This window comes from Manihot esculenta, chromosome 6 (assembly GCF_001659605.2).
Source record: "Manihot esculenta cultivar AM560-2 chromosome 6, M.esculenta_v8, whole genome shotgun sequence".
Taxonomy (NCBI): Eukaryota; Viridiplantae; Streptophyta; class Magnoliopsida; order Malpighiales; family Euphorbiaceae; genus Manihot; species Manihot esculenta.
The window spans coordinates 25,921,765-25,938,902 of NC_035166.2; the positions used below are offsets into that span (position 1 = coordinate 25,921,765).

Below are 17,138 nucleotides of genomic sequence, written 5' to 3' on the forward strand. Positions count from 1 at the left end.
AAAGACCGGTTGTACCCATTCTACGTCCCGGCACAGTTGGACTATGTAGAGGACTATTGGTGACAATACCATCCGAGATGTGATTTGTTGTGATGTGTTGCATTCCATGAAAGCATGAAATTTTAATATATTGTTTCCTACTATTCTGCTCACTGGGCTTCGTAGCTCACCCCTCTCCCCTAACCCCAGATGTGCAGGTACAGGGTAGACCAGGAGGTTAGCTAGAGTTTTGAAGTATGTCTATGTAATAGCTAGATTGTGGACATGACCATTGTACTACGATGTAATGTAAGAGATTGCAGTATGTTATGTAATGAGGTATATTGAGGTTATAGATGTGCTTGACCCTATGAGTATTGTAATCCCTTATTGATGCATGATCTTAGATATTTGATGTTACAGATGTAAGCCAACTCATCTCATGTTATAGTGCTCTTTGGGGCATTGTTGAGATCCCACAGAGGGGTCATGATTATGGTTATGTAATGTATGTTCAGGTTGAGTTGGATGTATGAAAGAAAAGTTTAAATTTTTATGCATGTTGTTGATCATGTATGGGATTATACAGGTTTACAGGTTATATGTCAGGCTTGCTACGGGTCCCGGCGGCCTTAAGCCGATATGGATCCTAGCGCCGGTAGCGGTCCGATTTTCAGGTCGTTACAGAATGGTATCAGAGCCCTAGGTTCATAGGATCGGACCTAGAGTGTCGGGCTCATAGATGTTCTAGAAGGTCAAGCACAATAGGAAGGTCATGTCCACTAGGATAGGATGTTGATGTCCTGTCTTGCATGATGATGTGAAATGCCATGACTTTATGCATGTGCATTAATGATATGCTATGATATGAATGATATGTTTATGTGATGAGGGTTCATGTGTGCCCACATGAACCATATGATGCTAATGTTTGTATGATGTGTACTGTTTTCAGAAAACAGGATGAGAGGAACTCGTCGATCTGCACGATTGACTGGAGTGCCACCTGAGGATGAGGGCACGAGCGCCCGTCCTCCTACATTGCCTAGGGCAATGTCTTGTAGAGCCAACAGAGAGAGAGTGTCAAGGGACCCTAGAAGGTCTTTTGACGCTAGCAGAAGGGGGACTGATAGAGGAGGAAGTTCTTCCGATGTGAGGGAGGTTACAGGAGAGGATCAGAGGAGAGATGGGAACTTGGATGTGAGCATGGAGGAAGAAGGGACAGGGGAATCTCAGGGAGGCGTTCAGGCCTCGGGGTATGGTTTTCCACCCCATTATCCACCCTTCCCACAGGGTTCAGGGTATCCGATGGGAGGTACATCGGATTACTCCAGCTTTAACCCCTACCCTACCTACATGCCTTATCCACCTTTCTATCCACCCTACGCACACTACGCAGCCTATCCACCCTCACCCTTCTATCCAAACCCGGCAAACCCCACCTCGGGGAATGCTGCACCTCCACCTCCACCACCTACAGAACCAGCAGCCCCAGTTACTCAACCTCCTAGACCTAGCTCAACAGATGGGAGCAAGGTAAAAATGACAGATTACCTCAAGCTGGATGCTCCCAAATACAAGTCAGGGGATGACCCCTTTGAGTATCTGAGAGTAGTGAAGACAATAACTGATGAGCTAGGGGCAAGTGACAGCAGGGCCATTCAGATGGCAGGGTTCACTTTAAAGTGCAAGAAGGCACGAGAATGGTTCAAGTGTTATGTGGACCCGAGACTAGACGGTATGACATTGGAGGAATTTGCGAATGAGTTCGCTGGATGGGCTTTTCCAGACAGTTCTAGGGAACTGAAGATGATTGAGTTTGAACAGCTGAGGCAGTCAGAGCACATGGGTGTAGAGGAGTTCACGGATAAATTCTTGGAGCTATTGCCTTTTTCAGGGCAAGCTCTAGATTCAGATACGAAGAAAGCCAAGAAATATGTTATGAAGCTGCATTCCAGGTACTCCTCGTTGGTTCAGTCAGCTGAGAGAGAAAGTTTCCACACTGTGGTAGATATGGCTCGAAGAATGGAGGCAAGTGCTATAGTTGAGGGGTCAGTGAAGCAGTCAGTGACCCAGTCTTCAGGGGTTAAGACCCCAGGCAGAGGAGGACCAGGGTTCTCTTCTCAGAGCTTAGGTAAGAAGAGGTGGGATAACACCACCAGGAAGCCGAAGAAGAATAAGTTTTGGAACAAGTTGAAATCCGGTCTGGGATTTGGCGGTGGCTCGAGCTCAGGCTCAAATGGTACAGAATGCCAGAGATGTGGAAGACCGCACAGGGGAGTAAGCCTTTTATTACACTACTTGGAGATCCTAAAGCCATGCCCATTTTGGCATTTGGTGGCACCGCTCATCAGTATGGAACTCTTTACAGTGCCACTATAGCCGTAGAGTCCGAATATTTTATGGCCGTTAATATTATTTTTAAGGTATTTATAAATAAGCACATATATACATGTCTTAATTCTCACTTTATTTTGCTTAATAATTTTTATTTTCATTATTTGTTTTATAGAATACTGCACCAGGACCTATTACGAAGAACCCGGGAGCTCAAGCAGTAGCATTAAGAGTTAGTGGTGATAAAGCAGCTTTCTATAACTGCAAAATGCTTGGATTTCAAGACACATTGTGTGATGATAACGGGCGCCACTTTTTCAAAAATTGTTACATTGAAGGCACTGTTGATTTCATTTTTGGAAAAGGAAGGTCACTTTATTTGGTAAGAATACATATATATATATCAACATTGTTTTTTTTTTAAATTAAATATATTAGACAAAAATTAACTCTTATACCTTATTTTAAATGCAGGAATTACAAATAAATGTAATAGATAATAAGGGAGTGACATTCATCACAGCACATTCAAAGGAGAAGAAATCAGACGTTGTTGGTTACTCATTTGTGCAATGCAAAATAACCGGAAGTGCATCCGGAGCATATCTGGGACGAGCATGGAGAGCGATGCCTGAGGTGGTCTTCTCTTATACTGAAATGGGTCGCGTTGTTAATCCTCTTGGATGGTCAAATAATAATAAACCTGAGAGAGAAAGGTAAATTAAATCATTTTTTACTTCCTACCTTTTGGAGAGACAAAAATGATAGTAAACTAATTAAGTTGTATTGTTTGAAATGCAGGACGGTTTTCTTTGCCGAATACAAGAATTCTGGACCTGGATCAAATTCTAAAAGACGTGTTAAATTTGATAAGCAGTTAACGGATAAAGAAGCCAAAAACTTCCTTACCCTTGGTTATATTCAAGGTTCTAAATGGTTGCTTCCACCTCCAATATAATTTATATCTAATTATCACTTATTTTTAAAAATAATATAAACAAAAAAATATTTATACAAAATTCAATGCAATATATATTTAATGGCAAAAAGAAATATTATATTTTATTATTATATATTATTATTATCCTTTTTGAAAGTACAATTATATCGGTGGGAATGAGAAATAGAATTATCCGAAATATTCATAATAAAAAAACTTATATAAAATTAAATGTAATATTGTATTATTTCAAATTACTATTAATATTTTTCTCACATTAGTAAAGGTAAGCAATATGCAGTATTGAAATATATCATTTTTGAAAATAAATTTAAAATATAAGCTAAATTAAATTATGGGTACTTACGATTGTACAAATAAAAATGCAACAAACATTTTAAATCTTTAGTTTATATAAAATGAACATGTAAATTATATTAACATGAATAATTTTAGCTCTGAAAAAATAATGACAGTTTTTCACGGAATATAAAAATTTAAAACTCGGATCAAATCGTATTAAATTCATCAAACAGCTAACGAATGAAAAAACAAAATGCTACATTCAAGGTTTTAAAGGTTGCTTTCATTTCCAATATACTCTTGGAGGATATTAATAAATGCACATTGATGCTGGAATTAATTAAACACATATATTTAATGGCAATAGTAATTTTTTAATTTTTTATATATATATATTTTTGAAATGAAAATTGGAGGAATAGAATTTGAAATTTTTCAAATTTACTAAGAATACCTATCATTAGGCTAAATCTGTAAATATTTTTATATATTTTTTTGATGACAGTCATATATACATGTGTATTTTGTGGTTGTGAGTGGGAATATAGTATAGCAACAGAGATTGTAAAAAATACTCATAATAATTTAACATTATTATAATAAAACATCAATTTTAATTGGTTCTCTAAATTAATAAATTCTATTTTTTATTATTTAAATTATTTGTAGTGTTTAAAATTTAAAATTTATCAATTTTGTCTCAATCATTAATAAAATTAAATAATCATCATTAATTAAATAATACTAAGTATCAAATAGAAGTTTTGCGTAAAAATCAAAATTACATAATATACTCTTTTTTTTTTTTTCTTTTCTCTAACACTTACCCTAACCCTAACTTTCGTAGTCATATAATTTAGTAAATGAGTCTTTTATCCTTCAAAAATCTATACAACTTTTAGAAGGCCTAATGGAGTTTTATATTTCGTTAATTTATTTTTCTATATGTATATGTTAAGATTTTAATTTTTAGTTGATTAACCTTTCAAAAATATTTTGAATCTAAAAAATTGTAATTTATTTATTACGAGTTAATTATATATTAAAATTACTTAACTATATATAATTGAATGAATCTGAAGGAACATATTAATTTTATTTATATATTATAGATGACTCTCCAATATTTTTTTTCTATTTTGGTTTCAACATTGCTTTTTGTTGCTATTAGTTACATTAATTAATGTTTAAAATGATGAATTTGGAAATCAACAATAAAAATATTTAAATTGATACAAAAGGGCAAGAAAATTTTCTCTCATTTCCTATAAATATGTTATCATTGCGACTCTTCCAGCAGCCACTACAGTTAGCTCTGATGCTAATACGCCAATCCCAGAGTCTGCATTTGCAATACAAGCTTGGTTTAATGCCAATGTGAAGCCACTTGCTAGTTGCAAGGGCACCTTGAACAGTACCTTGAAGCAGCCGAAGCTAATCCCAAAATCATAAAGGTGGACGTGTTAAATATAGCAAGCAACTTAAGGCTTCATCAAGGGTTCTAGCTGGTTGCTTTGCCTTCTAAATGTATTATTCTAGTCCACCAATAAGGCTAGGTGGATAAGATATATTACAAGATTTTTTTATTATTTATATTGTGAAAAATTTTAATTTAAATATTAAGTTTTTGTTTGGTAATGATTAAAATTTAAATGAATTCTTGCAAAATAATGTAAGAAATCAATTTTTTTAAAATAAAAAATTTTTTACATTTCAAAAAAGAGAATTATTAAAAAAATTTAATTAAATTGAATTACTGCAAAATTCTTAATTCTAACTAGTAAGTGATTTAGATGAATAGGAAATTCAAAAATTGATAAAATGATATTATAAATAAAAAATTAATAGTAATTCAAATATGAATTATTTTCTTTAAAAAATTAAAATTTAAACTATCTGTACTTCAAATATATATATTCATGGTAATAATGATTTTTATGACTTTATTATATCGCGAAAGAATGTTGCTATGACCTTACAATAATCACAATGAAAGTAATTAATTTCTATAAAAAAATTCTTTTTTCACGCGTAAAGACAATCAAACATCCACATTTCTTGAATTCATTTTTAAAATTTTTAAAAAATAAATGAAAAAGAAAATTGATGCAATATCAAAAAAATTTCATTGTATTCTTCTTATACACGTATATGTATCGAATTCTCCCATTTAATTTAAAATAACTCATTTGACACATATCTTACACATAGTTTTCAATTTTATGTTAAGGTGGGAGAAAATCGTTAGGTTTAAAAATAATTTAATTTAATCATGTCAGATTTGATAATTTGAGGATCAAAATTATTTGAATTAACTAAAATTTGAAATATTATAATTAATATTAAAGTCACTTTAAATTTAGAAAAAAAAGTGCGAAATTAATATTTATTGAAAAAAAAATGATACAAAGTGCACAATAATAGTTATTTAACAGTTAATATGATGTTAAAAGTTTTAAGTAATCATTAACCGACTATTGAGTTAATTATTTTTTATCTCCATAGTTTGGGATATAAAATTTATTTGGAAGAAATTTTATATTTGCCATCTGAAATTTAAAGTTATTTTTAATTTTGTTAAAATTAAAGTTTTCCATCTAACTTATATCATTTGAGTTTATATCAGATCAGCCCATTCTAGAAGGACTATATTGAATTAAAGAAACATGCTCAAAATAGGAAAGAACAAAAAAAATTACATTTGGGGTTAAAGAGACACGCCCTAAAGTAAAAAGGGAATTAGTGAAAGTGATGATATATGTGTAAAATGAAAATTATGTTTTTTTTTTTTTTTTTTTGCTAAGGAATTGGAGTTTGAGAATAGTTCAGACTAAAATATTTTAATGGATAAAAAATATTTTGTAATAAAAAATAATAATAAAATATAAATAATTAAGTTATAAGAAATCATAAAATAAATCATAGGTGGATATAGATGGTTGAATGATTAAAATTAAAAATATTTCTTAGAATTATAGAAAGATGTAAATTGAAGATAGACAGATCTATGTGTACATATAGGAATGGGCCCTTTCACTTATTTCTTTCGACGGGCTAGGCCCAATCATGCCGACAGCATGCTCGAGCCTCGGATAGCAGCGTTAGGAAACGATAGGGGATCTAAGGAGTTGAAACCCAAAAGTAGGAAGCTGAAATTTGAAAATTTACAAATTAGCCTTTCTCCCCAAATTCACCGAATCCATACACGTCACAGAACGCGCATAAACCGACCTCCCGATCCCTAGTTGGTTAGTACCTTTCTTTTTACCCCAAATTGAAACCCCAAACCCTTAGCAGTTAGGCTCAGCCCCAGCGCCTGATTTCCAACAGTTGACGTTCAAAGATGGATCGACACGAAGAGCAAGAGCATGAGGCGTACGGGAGTGATTTCCCTGACGAGGGAGAGATGGACGCCGATATCGACATGTCTTCCGGGGCTCTAGAAGACGAGGACCATGGCCCTAACTCCAAGGTCTCTCTCTCTCTCTCCGCTTTATCTAGGGTTCTAGGTTTATTTATCCAACTTTGTTCGCATTTTCTTTATTTCTTTTTAATTTTTCATTTAGGATTTGGAGGACATGAAGAAGAGACTGAAGGAGATTGAAGAAGAAGCTGGCGCTCTCCGTGAAATGCAGGCCAAGGTTGAGAAGGAGATGGGAGCTGTGCAAGGTATCTCTCTCTCGCTTTCTATATATGTATTTATGCTTGTGTATTTAACTCTTCTTAATTTTATTGAGCTAGTGGTGCGCGAGTCTCTACTTCATGTTTTAGCTTCCTGGAATAAACCGAGATAGAGTCGCAGGCATTCGGTTGTATGTGTAGTTATCAGTTTGTTAATTTCAGGTGATAACAGATTCAAATTGGAAAAACAAATTAATTTAAATGTTTTGGTTGACTAGCAAAAGGTTGCCAGCTAGTCCCTAACCAGCAAATTAAGCTTAATTCTGGAATCTGGACTCTTGAGCTATGCTACTAATGCTTCCATTGCGATTTTTTTATTTTGATAAACATCCATTTCCATATGATGCTGTTTTGACTAAGTTTTGGGTTATTTATTAACTTCGCAGTTCACACACACACACGGGGACATGTTTCAATGCATGTAAAAGAATATTTTCTGTGTTGAACTGCTATATTACAATACTTTTGCAATTTAATGTATGTATTTGGTTGTTTCTAAAATAATTCAGTTCAATTCTTATCACCCATATGATTTTTCCCCTTTGTACTTGTTTGAAGATTCCCCAAGTGGTTCTGCAACTCAAGCTGAAAAGGAAGAAGTGGATTCTCGTTCAATTTATGTTGGTAATGTGAGGGTTAACTATCCTTTTCTCATCTTTATTTATCTTATTGCATATAATTGTGAGGAGCTCAGATTGTACTGCATAGATATAATGCTCATTCTGTATAATGATTAATATGTGGGTTTTACTGGTATATGCAAGAACCTCCGTTTGTTGATGAATTTGAACATATTCAGTTCAGCTGCCTCAGTAATGATGCCTGATGTTTTCTTGTACGGAAAATTATATCTTTGTCTCTCAATTTATTATGTCAAAAGGAAAATATGTTGGTGTGAACTGTTGGTTTGTTTGCTGCATATTCTATTTGTCTGGGCGCATTGGTTTGGGATTGGTCATTATTTTTGTGTACTCTTATATTTCAATTTTGTTGTTACTCTGGATGTGCTGATTTGATAGGTTGTAATGTTATTGCTTTTCATTTATGTTCTTCACACCAGGTAGACTATGCCTGTACGCCTGAAGAAGTGCAGCAGCATTTCCAATCCTGTGGAACAGTTAACAGAGTGACAATCTTGACTGACAAGTTTGGTCAGCCAAAAGGATTTGCTTATGTTGAATTTGTTGAAATTGATGCTGTTCAAAATGCTCTGTTATTAAATGAATCAGAACTACATGGCCGTCAGTTAAAGGTAGCCTAACTTGTTTCTGTGCTGTTAATTGCTCTGTGAATTTTCATGTGTGATTTGTTATGGTGGGTCTGGTTTGTCCTCAGGTCTCTGCTAAGAGAACCAACATTCCTGGAATGAAGCAATATCGAGGAAGGTTCCCCAATCCTCATGGCTTCAGATCTCGAAGGCCATTCATGCCTGGTCCTCCCTTCTATCCTCCTTATAGTTATGGGTACGAATTTAAATATCTTCACCGCTTCTAGTCTCTGGGTTGATGAATAAAACAGAAGCAAACTTGATATCTTCCATTTCTCTGCTATTTGATCAAGTCTTTTGCGTGCAAAACATACATGTGATGGAATAGATAATAGATGGTTTATTTTTATGGCTGAATGTTCTTTCAGCGTCTTAAGTTTTTGAGAAAGATCTGATATAAACTTTTGCTTGCTAAAGAGAATTCATAGTAATGTGTTCTTAATAGTGATTAGTGATGATGAGCTTTACAAACAGCATACTAGAAATTTGGTCGGTTTAGTTTAATTATTTTATTAGGTTCTTTTATATAAATAATTGTGCTTTTCCTGGCATCTGAAAAAATGCATAGCAAATTATGAGTTGAGTTTGAGATGTTTTAATTTAAATAAAAAAGGAAAGAAATCTCCCCCCTCCCCAACCTTGCTTTTTTGCGTGAATGTGAAATGGCTTTGTTGCTCATGGTGCATCTTACCTTAGGAGAACCCTAGTTTCTTTCGGTTGTGGCCTTGTCTAGTGTATTCATTTTGGGCTTGCTTTTTTTTTTCCCCCATTATATTTGGAATTTTATCCTGATGTCTCTTTTGTGCTTTTTGTTTATTCCATTACATATTGGGCTTATTTGATTCAAGCAAATTCTTCATTCCAGCAGCCAATTTGACTGGTCATATTTATGATTTCAAAGCATTTAGTCATTTATTTATTTATGACTGTTCATGCGAATTTAATCTTATATGCAGGAGGTCTCCAAGGTTCAGGCGGCCCATGCGATACAGACCATACTAATGAGCAGCTGTCACCAATTTAAGTAGACCATCTCTCATCAATGAGGATGGTCGTTTCAACACTGTGGGTATACAAGGGACTGAAAGACGTGTATCATCATTTGCATGGCGAAGGCCAGTCTGATTTTTCTTAATTAATAATTTTCCGAGTGCTTGATTCTTGTGCATCAACTTTTACTTGTTTTATAGAGGATAAAGGGGGCGCCAGATGTTCGAATGTTGTGTTTTTCTTTTCCTCTATTGATTTTTTACCCTTTTGATGTATTTAGAATTCATGATGTAAGATCTAAAGCTTCTGGGTGAGGGTTGAAACTTTGGGGATTTGTAATTGACCACTCTATGCATTTATAGTTCAGGAATCATAGTAGCATGTTAGTTATGTTACAGTTCATTTGTGAGCCTGTGGCAATTTGTTGCTATGGTTTCTACTTAATCCAAGGTTATTTGCTGAGGACTAGTTTTGCATTTCGACTGATCTTTGGCCTCTTGTTTCACTTAGTTCACATGATCCTCTGTGAACTGCAGAACTTGTTATCGAGAGTTGAGTACTGTATTTTACGTGAAAGAAATGATTTCAAGGGATCTCATCATGTCTTGGTGCTTTGTAAATGTCGAGACGGAAATGTAAATTCTGAACCTGAAACATGATTTTCATCGGCAAGTCGGGGGCTTATGGAGGTTCGTACATTGGTCGACGCCGATGGACGCGGAGTCATTATTAGCGCATTATTTTAACGTAAAAGTCGAATTTAATTTTTTTTTTTGACCTTTTTGAAGTTAGAAACTGGATTTCATTAAGAGGGATTTTGTCTAATTGGTCAAATTAAGTTGGATAGTCTGTCTGTCTATAAAATATTATAGGATTATAAATTTAGTTTATAAGCTAAAAATTATAAATTAGGGTGATCGACTTTTCATTATTTTAGTGTTTGTAAATATTAAATTTATAAATTAATTTAATTAAAAACATTATTATATTATTTTTATTTAATTTTAAAATTTCATTGAATATTTTATTTAATATTCTTTATAATAATTTTAATAAGGAATATAAAAAAAAACTTTAAATTATTTGTATACGAACTAATATATTTTAAATTAATTATTTAAATTTAAATTTATTTATACTCTACGTTACATTAAGATCAGATCGTTAATTTAATTGAAATATTATATCATCATGCATTAAAATTAATATTTTAATATAATTTAAATATATAATTATTAGAAAATTTTAAATTTTATTAATTTTAATCATTATACTCTTAATTTTTTTAATAAATATATTTTAAATCTAATTTATTTAATTTTTAATTTTAATTTGACTTATTTATAATTTTAAATGATATATTTTTAAGAATTTATAACTTATTTTTTAATTTTTTTAGTATTATGTTAATAATACTACTAATAAAACAATAATCACAATTCTCAATATTTTAAATTGTACTTATTTTATCTATTAAAATAGAGGTAAAAATCACTGACCTAATTACTTGAAAATAGTAAAATAAATTTAATTTATGATTATATTTTATATATTTCATAATAAATTTATCTATTTTAGATTTATTAAATAATTTTAAATTTAATAGAGTTAATATTATCACAATATTTATTATTTATAATTATATAAAAAGTTACATTTATTGGTATAAAAAAATAAAAAATAATTATTAAATCTTAAAAATATCTCATTTTAAATTATAAATAAATTAAATTAAAAATTAAATAAAATTAAAATATTAATTGGAACATATTTATTAAAAGAAAAAGTTGAGTATAATTTTTAAAATTAATAAAATTTAAATTTTTTTAATAATTATCAATTATATTAAAATATTAATTTTTAATGTTAATTAAAATAATAACGTTACATTTTTATTAAATTTAATAAATATAATTAATGTAAGATATATTAATTAACTTTTTATCGTATATTTATTAAAATACTAATAATTTAAATTGTTTTAGTTAAATCCCTTTTAATAAGTTAAGTTAAAAAACTATCAAAAATTTCATTAAACATCTTATTCGCTGTTGAGTCTTCGTTCTTCTTCCTGAGCTCTTATCTAAAATCAAATTTTACAAAAGCAGAAAAAAAAGGAAAAAGCACGTCCATAATCAATCGAGTAAAATTTATTGTCTTTCTATTTACTTGAAACTTAAATAATTTTAGTATCCTTCCATCCTTGTTTTTCATTAAAATAAAAATAAAAATAAAAAAATATTTTTAAAATTTAATTTTATGCTTAAATAAAAATTTTTATTTTATTTTATTTTTAAATATTATTATTAACGAATCAATTTTTATATTTTTAAAAATTTATTAAAATTTTTTTATTTTTTAATTTATTAAAATATTATTTTTCAATCAATAAAATTGTTCCACCTACTTTAAAAAAAAAATAGTCTCTCCTTTAAAAAGAAAATAAAATATTTAAAAATAAAATAAAATAGTCCTCCAACTTTAAAAAGAGAATAAAATATCTAGAAAAAAAAAGAAAAAAATTAAAAAATATATATATATATAAAAAAAAAAGAAAAGAATCAAAATTGAAAAAAAAAAAGAAAAAAAACGAATCAAATTGAAGAAGTGGAGAAGTAATCTGCTATTATATTTTTAACGGTAAAAATTGATGAAAGAAATTAAATAATAATTCCTAAATTTACTGAGCTTATAATCTCGCTTGCTCTCTCTCCTTCCGGGATTTGATTTTCTGGGAACCGTATCTCAGGTAGTTGGTTGCTTTACGTCGGAGTCTTATATTTGCTATTAATGCTTTACTTGTTCAGCTATTTGTTCCGCAACAAAGGGCTAAATGGCTTCTTCACCTTCTAAAGAAACCGATGATGCGCCCGATACTCCATCCTCGTAAGCCTTTCCTCCTCTTTGATTCATTCATTCAATCAATAATTAATCCTTTTTTTCATTGACTTGATCAAGGTTTAATTTGGGCTTTTTATCACTCTTATAGTTGCTTTAACCTAGTCAACGGTTTTTTAGCAATTTCATTTAGGGTTTATATCTCCTGATTGCGTTTATGTAGAAAGTTCACTTATTTGCTTTATTTTTCCTTGTTCATCTCTCTATTTTGCTCGTTTTCTTCTTTGACTTGGGGCGAATTGTTTTAGGCCAAAGAGCATATACAAGGATCCAGATGATGGGCGACAACGGTTTTTGCTTGAGTTGGAATTTGTTCAGTGTCTAGCCAATCCTACTTATATCCATTGTAAGCGCATGAAAAAATTACATGCATTTGCTTGAGTGTTTGCTTTGCATCAGATTTTTAAGGGGCTTAATCCGAGTTATGCATCTTCCAAACTCAAAGCAAACTGCTTTTCGGAGTATTTTCTGTTATATTTGCCAGTGATTTTTTTTTTCTTGGAGTGATTCTATATTTTACATCCGAGGGAAAACTTATTTGTATGCATTATGCATACATGTGTTGGTTTTTTGCTATTAGGAGTCTTAGCAACACATATTACGGTGTGGAGGAGCGTGAGTGCGTGTATTTTTGGGTGTCTTTGCACTTGCTCTGCTCAGGTGTCGACTTTCATTCGCTGTCTGATGGTGGGTTCTATTTTTTTTTGAATGTAGATTTGGCTCAGAATCGCTATTTTGAAGATGAAGCATTTATTGCATACTTGAAATATCTTCAGTACTGGCAACGACCTGAATACATGAAATTTATAATGTGAGCTAACCTCTTATAATTATGCCATCTTATAACTTCAGGCTAATTTTACTTAAAAAAACTTTTGATTATTAGACTGTTAGGTCAAGTGCACCTTTTTTTAATGAACAAAAATGATGTGATCTTTATTTTGAATATTACCATATTATCTAATATGATTCCAGGTATCCTCATTGCCTATTTTTTCTTGAACTGCTCCAAAATGCAAACTTCCGCAATGCGATGGCACATCCTGGCAACAAGGTTTCATTCTTATGTTTATTTGCTACCACCTCAATGATGTTTAGATCTATTTTGGTTATAATGCCCTATAAAATTTTCCCTATAAAATTTTGGTTTCTTCCAGTTTATAGGCTTCTACAACTTAGCAGATCTATGTAGATTGTTTTTATAAGGGATACTACTAGTATTAATATATCATTAGGTTTTCATGATTTTAGTATCTGCCTCAAACATTTCCTGATTTATTCATTAATGTATTAACATTTTATGTACTGCAAACTTGATCAAGCATGTTAATGAAAAGTTGCTATCAGTGTTCCATGGAATCTGTTGCATTTTGAGTCAGTGATAGCCTAGCACAGATAACTGTTGTCTGCTAGGATGACTTTTTGTTATCAATGTTCCTTGTTAGGGCAACTGCCTATAGGAGTAAATTATAATCTCTTGATGGTCCAGGAGAAAAAAAAGGAATGTGCATGCTTTTCATTTAACGTTGACGTAAAACTCAGTTTGGATTGACATAAAACTCAGTTTGGATTTTTTCCTTGTTAATTCTGGATTCACTCATTGATACGGGGATCTTTTAGGAGTTGGCACATAGGCAGCAATTCTTTTTCTGGAAGAACTATAGGAACAACCGATTGAAGCACATTTTACCAAGACCACTACCTGAACCCGCTCCCACACCCCCTGCTTCTGCTCCACCTGCACCTCCCTTGCAGCCAATGCCACCTGTGCTTCAAACAACAATTGCTATGCCAACTGCTTCTGCCTCAGCACTTTCTCCCATGCCATATGGCATACCTCCTGGATCTGCTCTTGCAAAAAATGACATGAGGAACAGTGGAGTTGATCGAAGGAAAAGAAAGTATGTAATTTGTCTATTATCTGATTTAATAGTGGGGCAAATATGCTGATTGGATGTCTCTTCTCTTTTCTGCATCATAAAAGACCTTGATCTTCCAGCATTTTTATACATTAAGTTTCTTTGTTATTGCAGGAAAGAAGTTTAACAGCGGCAGAGCAAATATATCTGCTGAGGTGGCTATATTTATTTGTTTGCTTTCGAGAATGAGTGAAGATCCTAAATCATAGACTATTCATATCTTACTTGAATGATTTGGCTGATACAAAATAATCAGTTCTGAAGTTTGAGATGGGGTCAGGATCAATCTACAATCTGCTACCTTAATTTATTGCTGGTTTCTCAAGGCAATGGATGTAACTATTGCAACTTTGTCTTTTCAAATTGTCTACAGTGAGCCTATTTTTGTTGGTAGAATTTATAGATAACTTGCTAGAAAAGTCTTGAATTTATATTCTAACAAGTAGACTTTGCTGGCAAGGATGATGACTTTATTAAAGATTTTGCTGGGTGGAAAATCTGTAGGTATGTTCTTGGCATGATCTTTATGGTGTAAACCCAACTCCGTTTTTTTTAATCATTTTGTTTCAAGTCTTCTTCTGAGTCTAAATGATATTTTCGAATACTTGCTTTTGTCATATATTTCTAATTTGTGAACCATATATGCAATACTGCATCATATATTAGCAGTTGCTGGATTGAGTTTTTGAAAGGTGCGAGGTCTCGTTCTTGTGGAAAGAACCGGAAATTCAGCAAAATGTTTGAACCAGCATGTTAAATGAAGGGATCATTTGGGAAGCTCTCCAAGTATCTGTTAGCAGTAAGTTCAACATGATGCATATAATTGGCTGATATAAGATGACTATCTGTGATAGCTTCATCTAGAAAAAATCATTTTCAAGAAAACAATGGAGACAAAAAGAAATGATTTTTTTTTTCATTTTAAATACGAGAATGTTGAGAGTTGAAAAAAAAAAAGAAGAAATTAATTGAATCTTAAAAATTGTAGAAGAAAATCTATTGAATTTTTTTTTTAACTTGTTAGAAAATCAATAATTTTTCTTTCTTTACTGCAAGAAAGTAATTTGCTTAGCTTAATTTAATTAAATTACTTTTTAAAATAATAAAGTATTTATTGCAGGAAAAAAAATAAACTATTACAAATAGAGGCCGAAGGCCCAGCTGCACTTAACTTAGTCCAACAATAAGAAGAAGAAAAAAAAAACTAATGAACCTGATCCACTTAATAAAACCTAATAAAATATCGAGTTTAAGAGTCTCAATTTATCTATTTTGACATTTTTTACTTTCACATTAGAAATTGAAGATTGCTTAGATCAATTATTGCATTAAAAAATATATATAAAAAGGTTTAATGTAATTTAAATGAATTTTGGAAAATTCTTAGATTTATTTAAACTAATTGGAAAAAAATAAATTGAACTAATTAATACACACTAAGTGGTCACTTACACAGACGTGGCTGAATTGAACGGTTGAGTCCATTAAGCAAATTGGATTTATTGAAGCTAATTGTGAAAAATAACTAATTTGGTCTCAAACGTGAATTTAGACCACATTGGATATTTGATTAAGTTATGAGAAAAATTGAACTTTTTAGGGAATTAATAATCATATCCTTTACATATGTAATGAGCTGTCTCAGTAGACTCGTAACAAGAACAGATATGTCCATCCAACTCCAAATTTCAAGAGTTTTCAGCATTTTAGAATTAAAAATGTCATCATGACGTGGCAAATATAGCCCCGTGGAGTGATTCTTGCAACAGTTACAAAAGTCTCCACCCTTTATCAATCCACGTCGTCACATACGCTGAGAAAAAGGAGCCTCATCGTTGGCGGCTCGTCGCGTCAGCCGCCATTTCAACCAACCTTTTCATCTTACCCGCCAAAAAGAAAGGCAAAATGTTCCTCTGAAACAACTTATTACCACGTGGGTCAAAATGATTGGCAAGTCATTTCATCCACGTAATCGGAAATCCAAGGGTCACTGATGGATGGTGCTTTGCTTCAAACGGTCCAGATTTCCCTAAAACATGGACGCCATTATAGAAAATAGAAATAGCTACAAATTAAATATTGATTTCTTGTATTGCAAATTATTTATGGATACATATCCTATAAATATATGTTTATTTTATTTCTTTATCTTCTCTAATTCTGTTCAATAGTGATTTGCGTCTTAATATATTCTTAATTTATTATAATTAGAAAATAAAATTTATTAATTTCAAACACATAAAATAATATTAAATGAAATGTTAATATATAATTTATTACTTAATTCTATCAACTATACATGTTCTCCTATAGAGATAGATTCGTTTGGTTTTTAAATAAATTTAAAAAATATAATTAATACTGTTACACATTCACATATTAAATTTAATTCGATAATAAATATATTTTAATAAATATGTGAAATTTTAAATTTTATTTTTTAATATTAAATAAATTATTTATTTAATTATTAATTTTACTTAATCCTATAATTTTTGTTGAATTTATTTTTTTCTCACAAATTAAAATATTATTGTCTATTAATTTTCTAATTATATATATATTTAATGTAAAATAAAAATACTAAATTTTATTAAAATAATAAAATTATTATTATTAATATATAATTTAAATTAAATATTGAGAGATTGTTTGAATTTGATATAGAAAAAATAAATAATTAATGAGATATTGTATTTAAAATAAAATTAAATTGAACTGATGTATAATAGTTAATTTATGTGTTAAATATAATAAACGAAAAAAATTAAGAAAGTGAATAAAAATTATAAAATGAAGAGATAAATTGATTTTTTTAGAAATA

The 17,138-nt window shown here is 31.1% G+C and overlaps 3 protein-coding genes across 4 annotated transcripts; all 3 read left to right on the top strand.

Annotated features, from left to right (window-relative positions):
- The first annotated feature begins 2,237 nt into the window (after positions 1 to 2,237).
- LOC110617951 (putative pectinesterase 63) lies at positions 2,238 to 3,274 on the top strand. Its single transcript, XM_021760946.1, has 4 exons — positions 2,238 to 2,405; positions 2,492 to 2,698; positions 2,791 to 3,032; positions 3,118 to 3,274. Exons 1-4 carry the CDS (start codon positions 2,238 to 2,240, stop codon positions 3,272 to 3,274), a joined length of 774 nt encoding a protein of 257 aa, XP_021616638.1.
- A 3,440-nt stretch (positions 3,275 to 6,714) lies between these two features.
- LOC110618149 (polyadenylate-binding protein 1) lies at positions 6,715 to 9,965 on the top strand. 2 transcript variants are annotated; one of them, XM_021761217.2, is made up of 6 exons: positions 6,715 to 7,031; positions 7,126 to 7,228; positions 7,799 to 7,869; positions 8,301 to 8,492; positions 8,576 to 8,703; positions 9,464 to 9,965. In XM_021761217.2, exons 1-6 carry the CDS (start codon positions 6,903 to 6,905, stop codon positions 9,507 to 9,509), a joined length of 669 nt encoding a protein of 222 aa, XP_021616909.1. In that variant the 5' UTR covers positions 6,715 to 6,902; the 3' UTR covers positions 9,510 to 9,965. The 2 variants fall into 2 exon arrangements, with proteins under 2 accessions (XP_021616909.1, XP_043813855.1); XM_043957920.1 differs by lacking the exon at positions 6,715 to 7,031 and having other exon boundaries at positions 7,158 to 7,228; positions 7,799 to 7,864.
- A 2,213-nt stretch (positions 9,966 to 12,178) lies between these two features.
- Positions 12,179 to 14,888, top strand: LOC110616592 (mediator of RNA polymerase II transcription subunit 31). Its single transcript, XM_021759017.2, has 6 exons — positions 12,179 to 12,383; positions 12,644 to 12,741; positions 13,110 to 13,206; positions 13,371 to 13,449; positions 14,016 to 14,296; positions 14,429 to 14,888. The coding sequence occupies exons 1-6, from the start codon at positions 12,331 to 12,333 to the stop codon at positions 14,439 to 14,441; spliced, it is 621 nt and encodes a 206-aa protein (XP_021614709.1). The 5' UTR covers positions 12,179 to 12,330; the 3' UTR covers positions 14,442 to 14,888.
- The last annotated feature ends 2,250 nt before the right edge of the window (positions 14,889 to 17,138 follow it).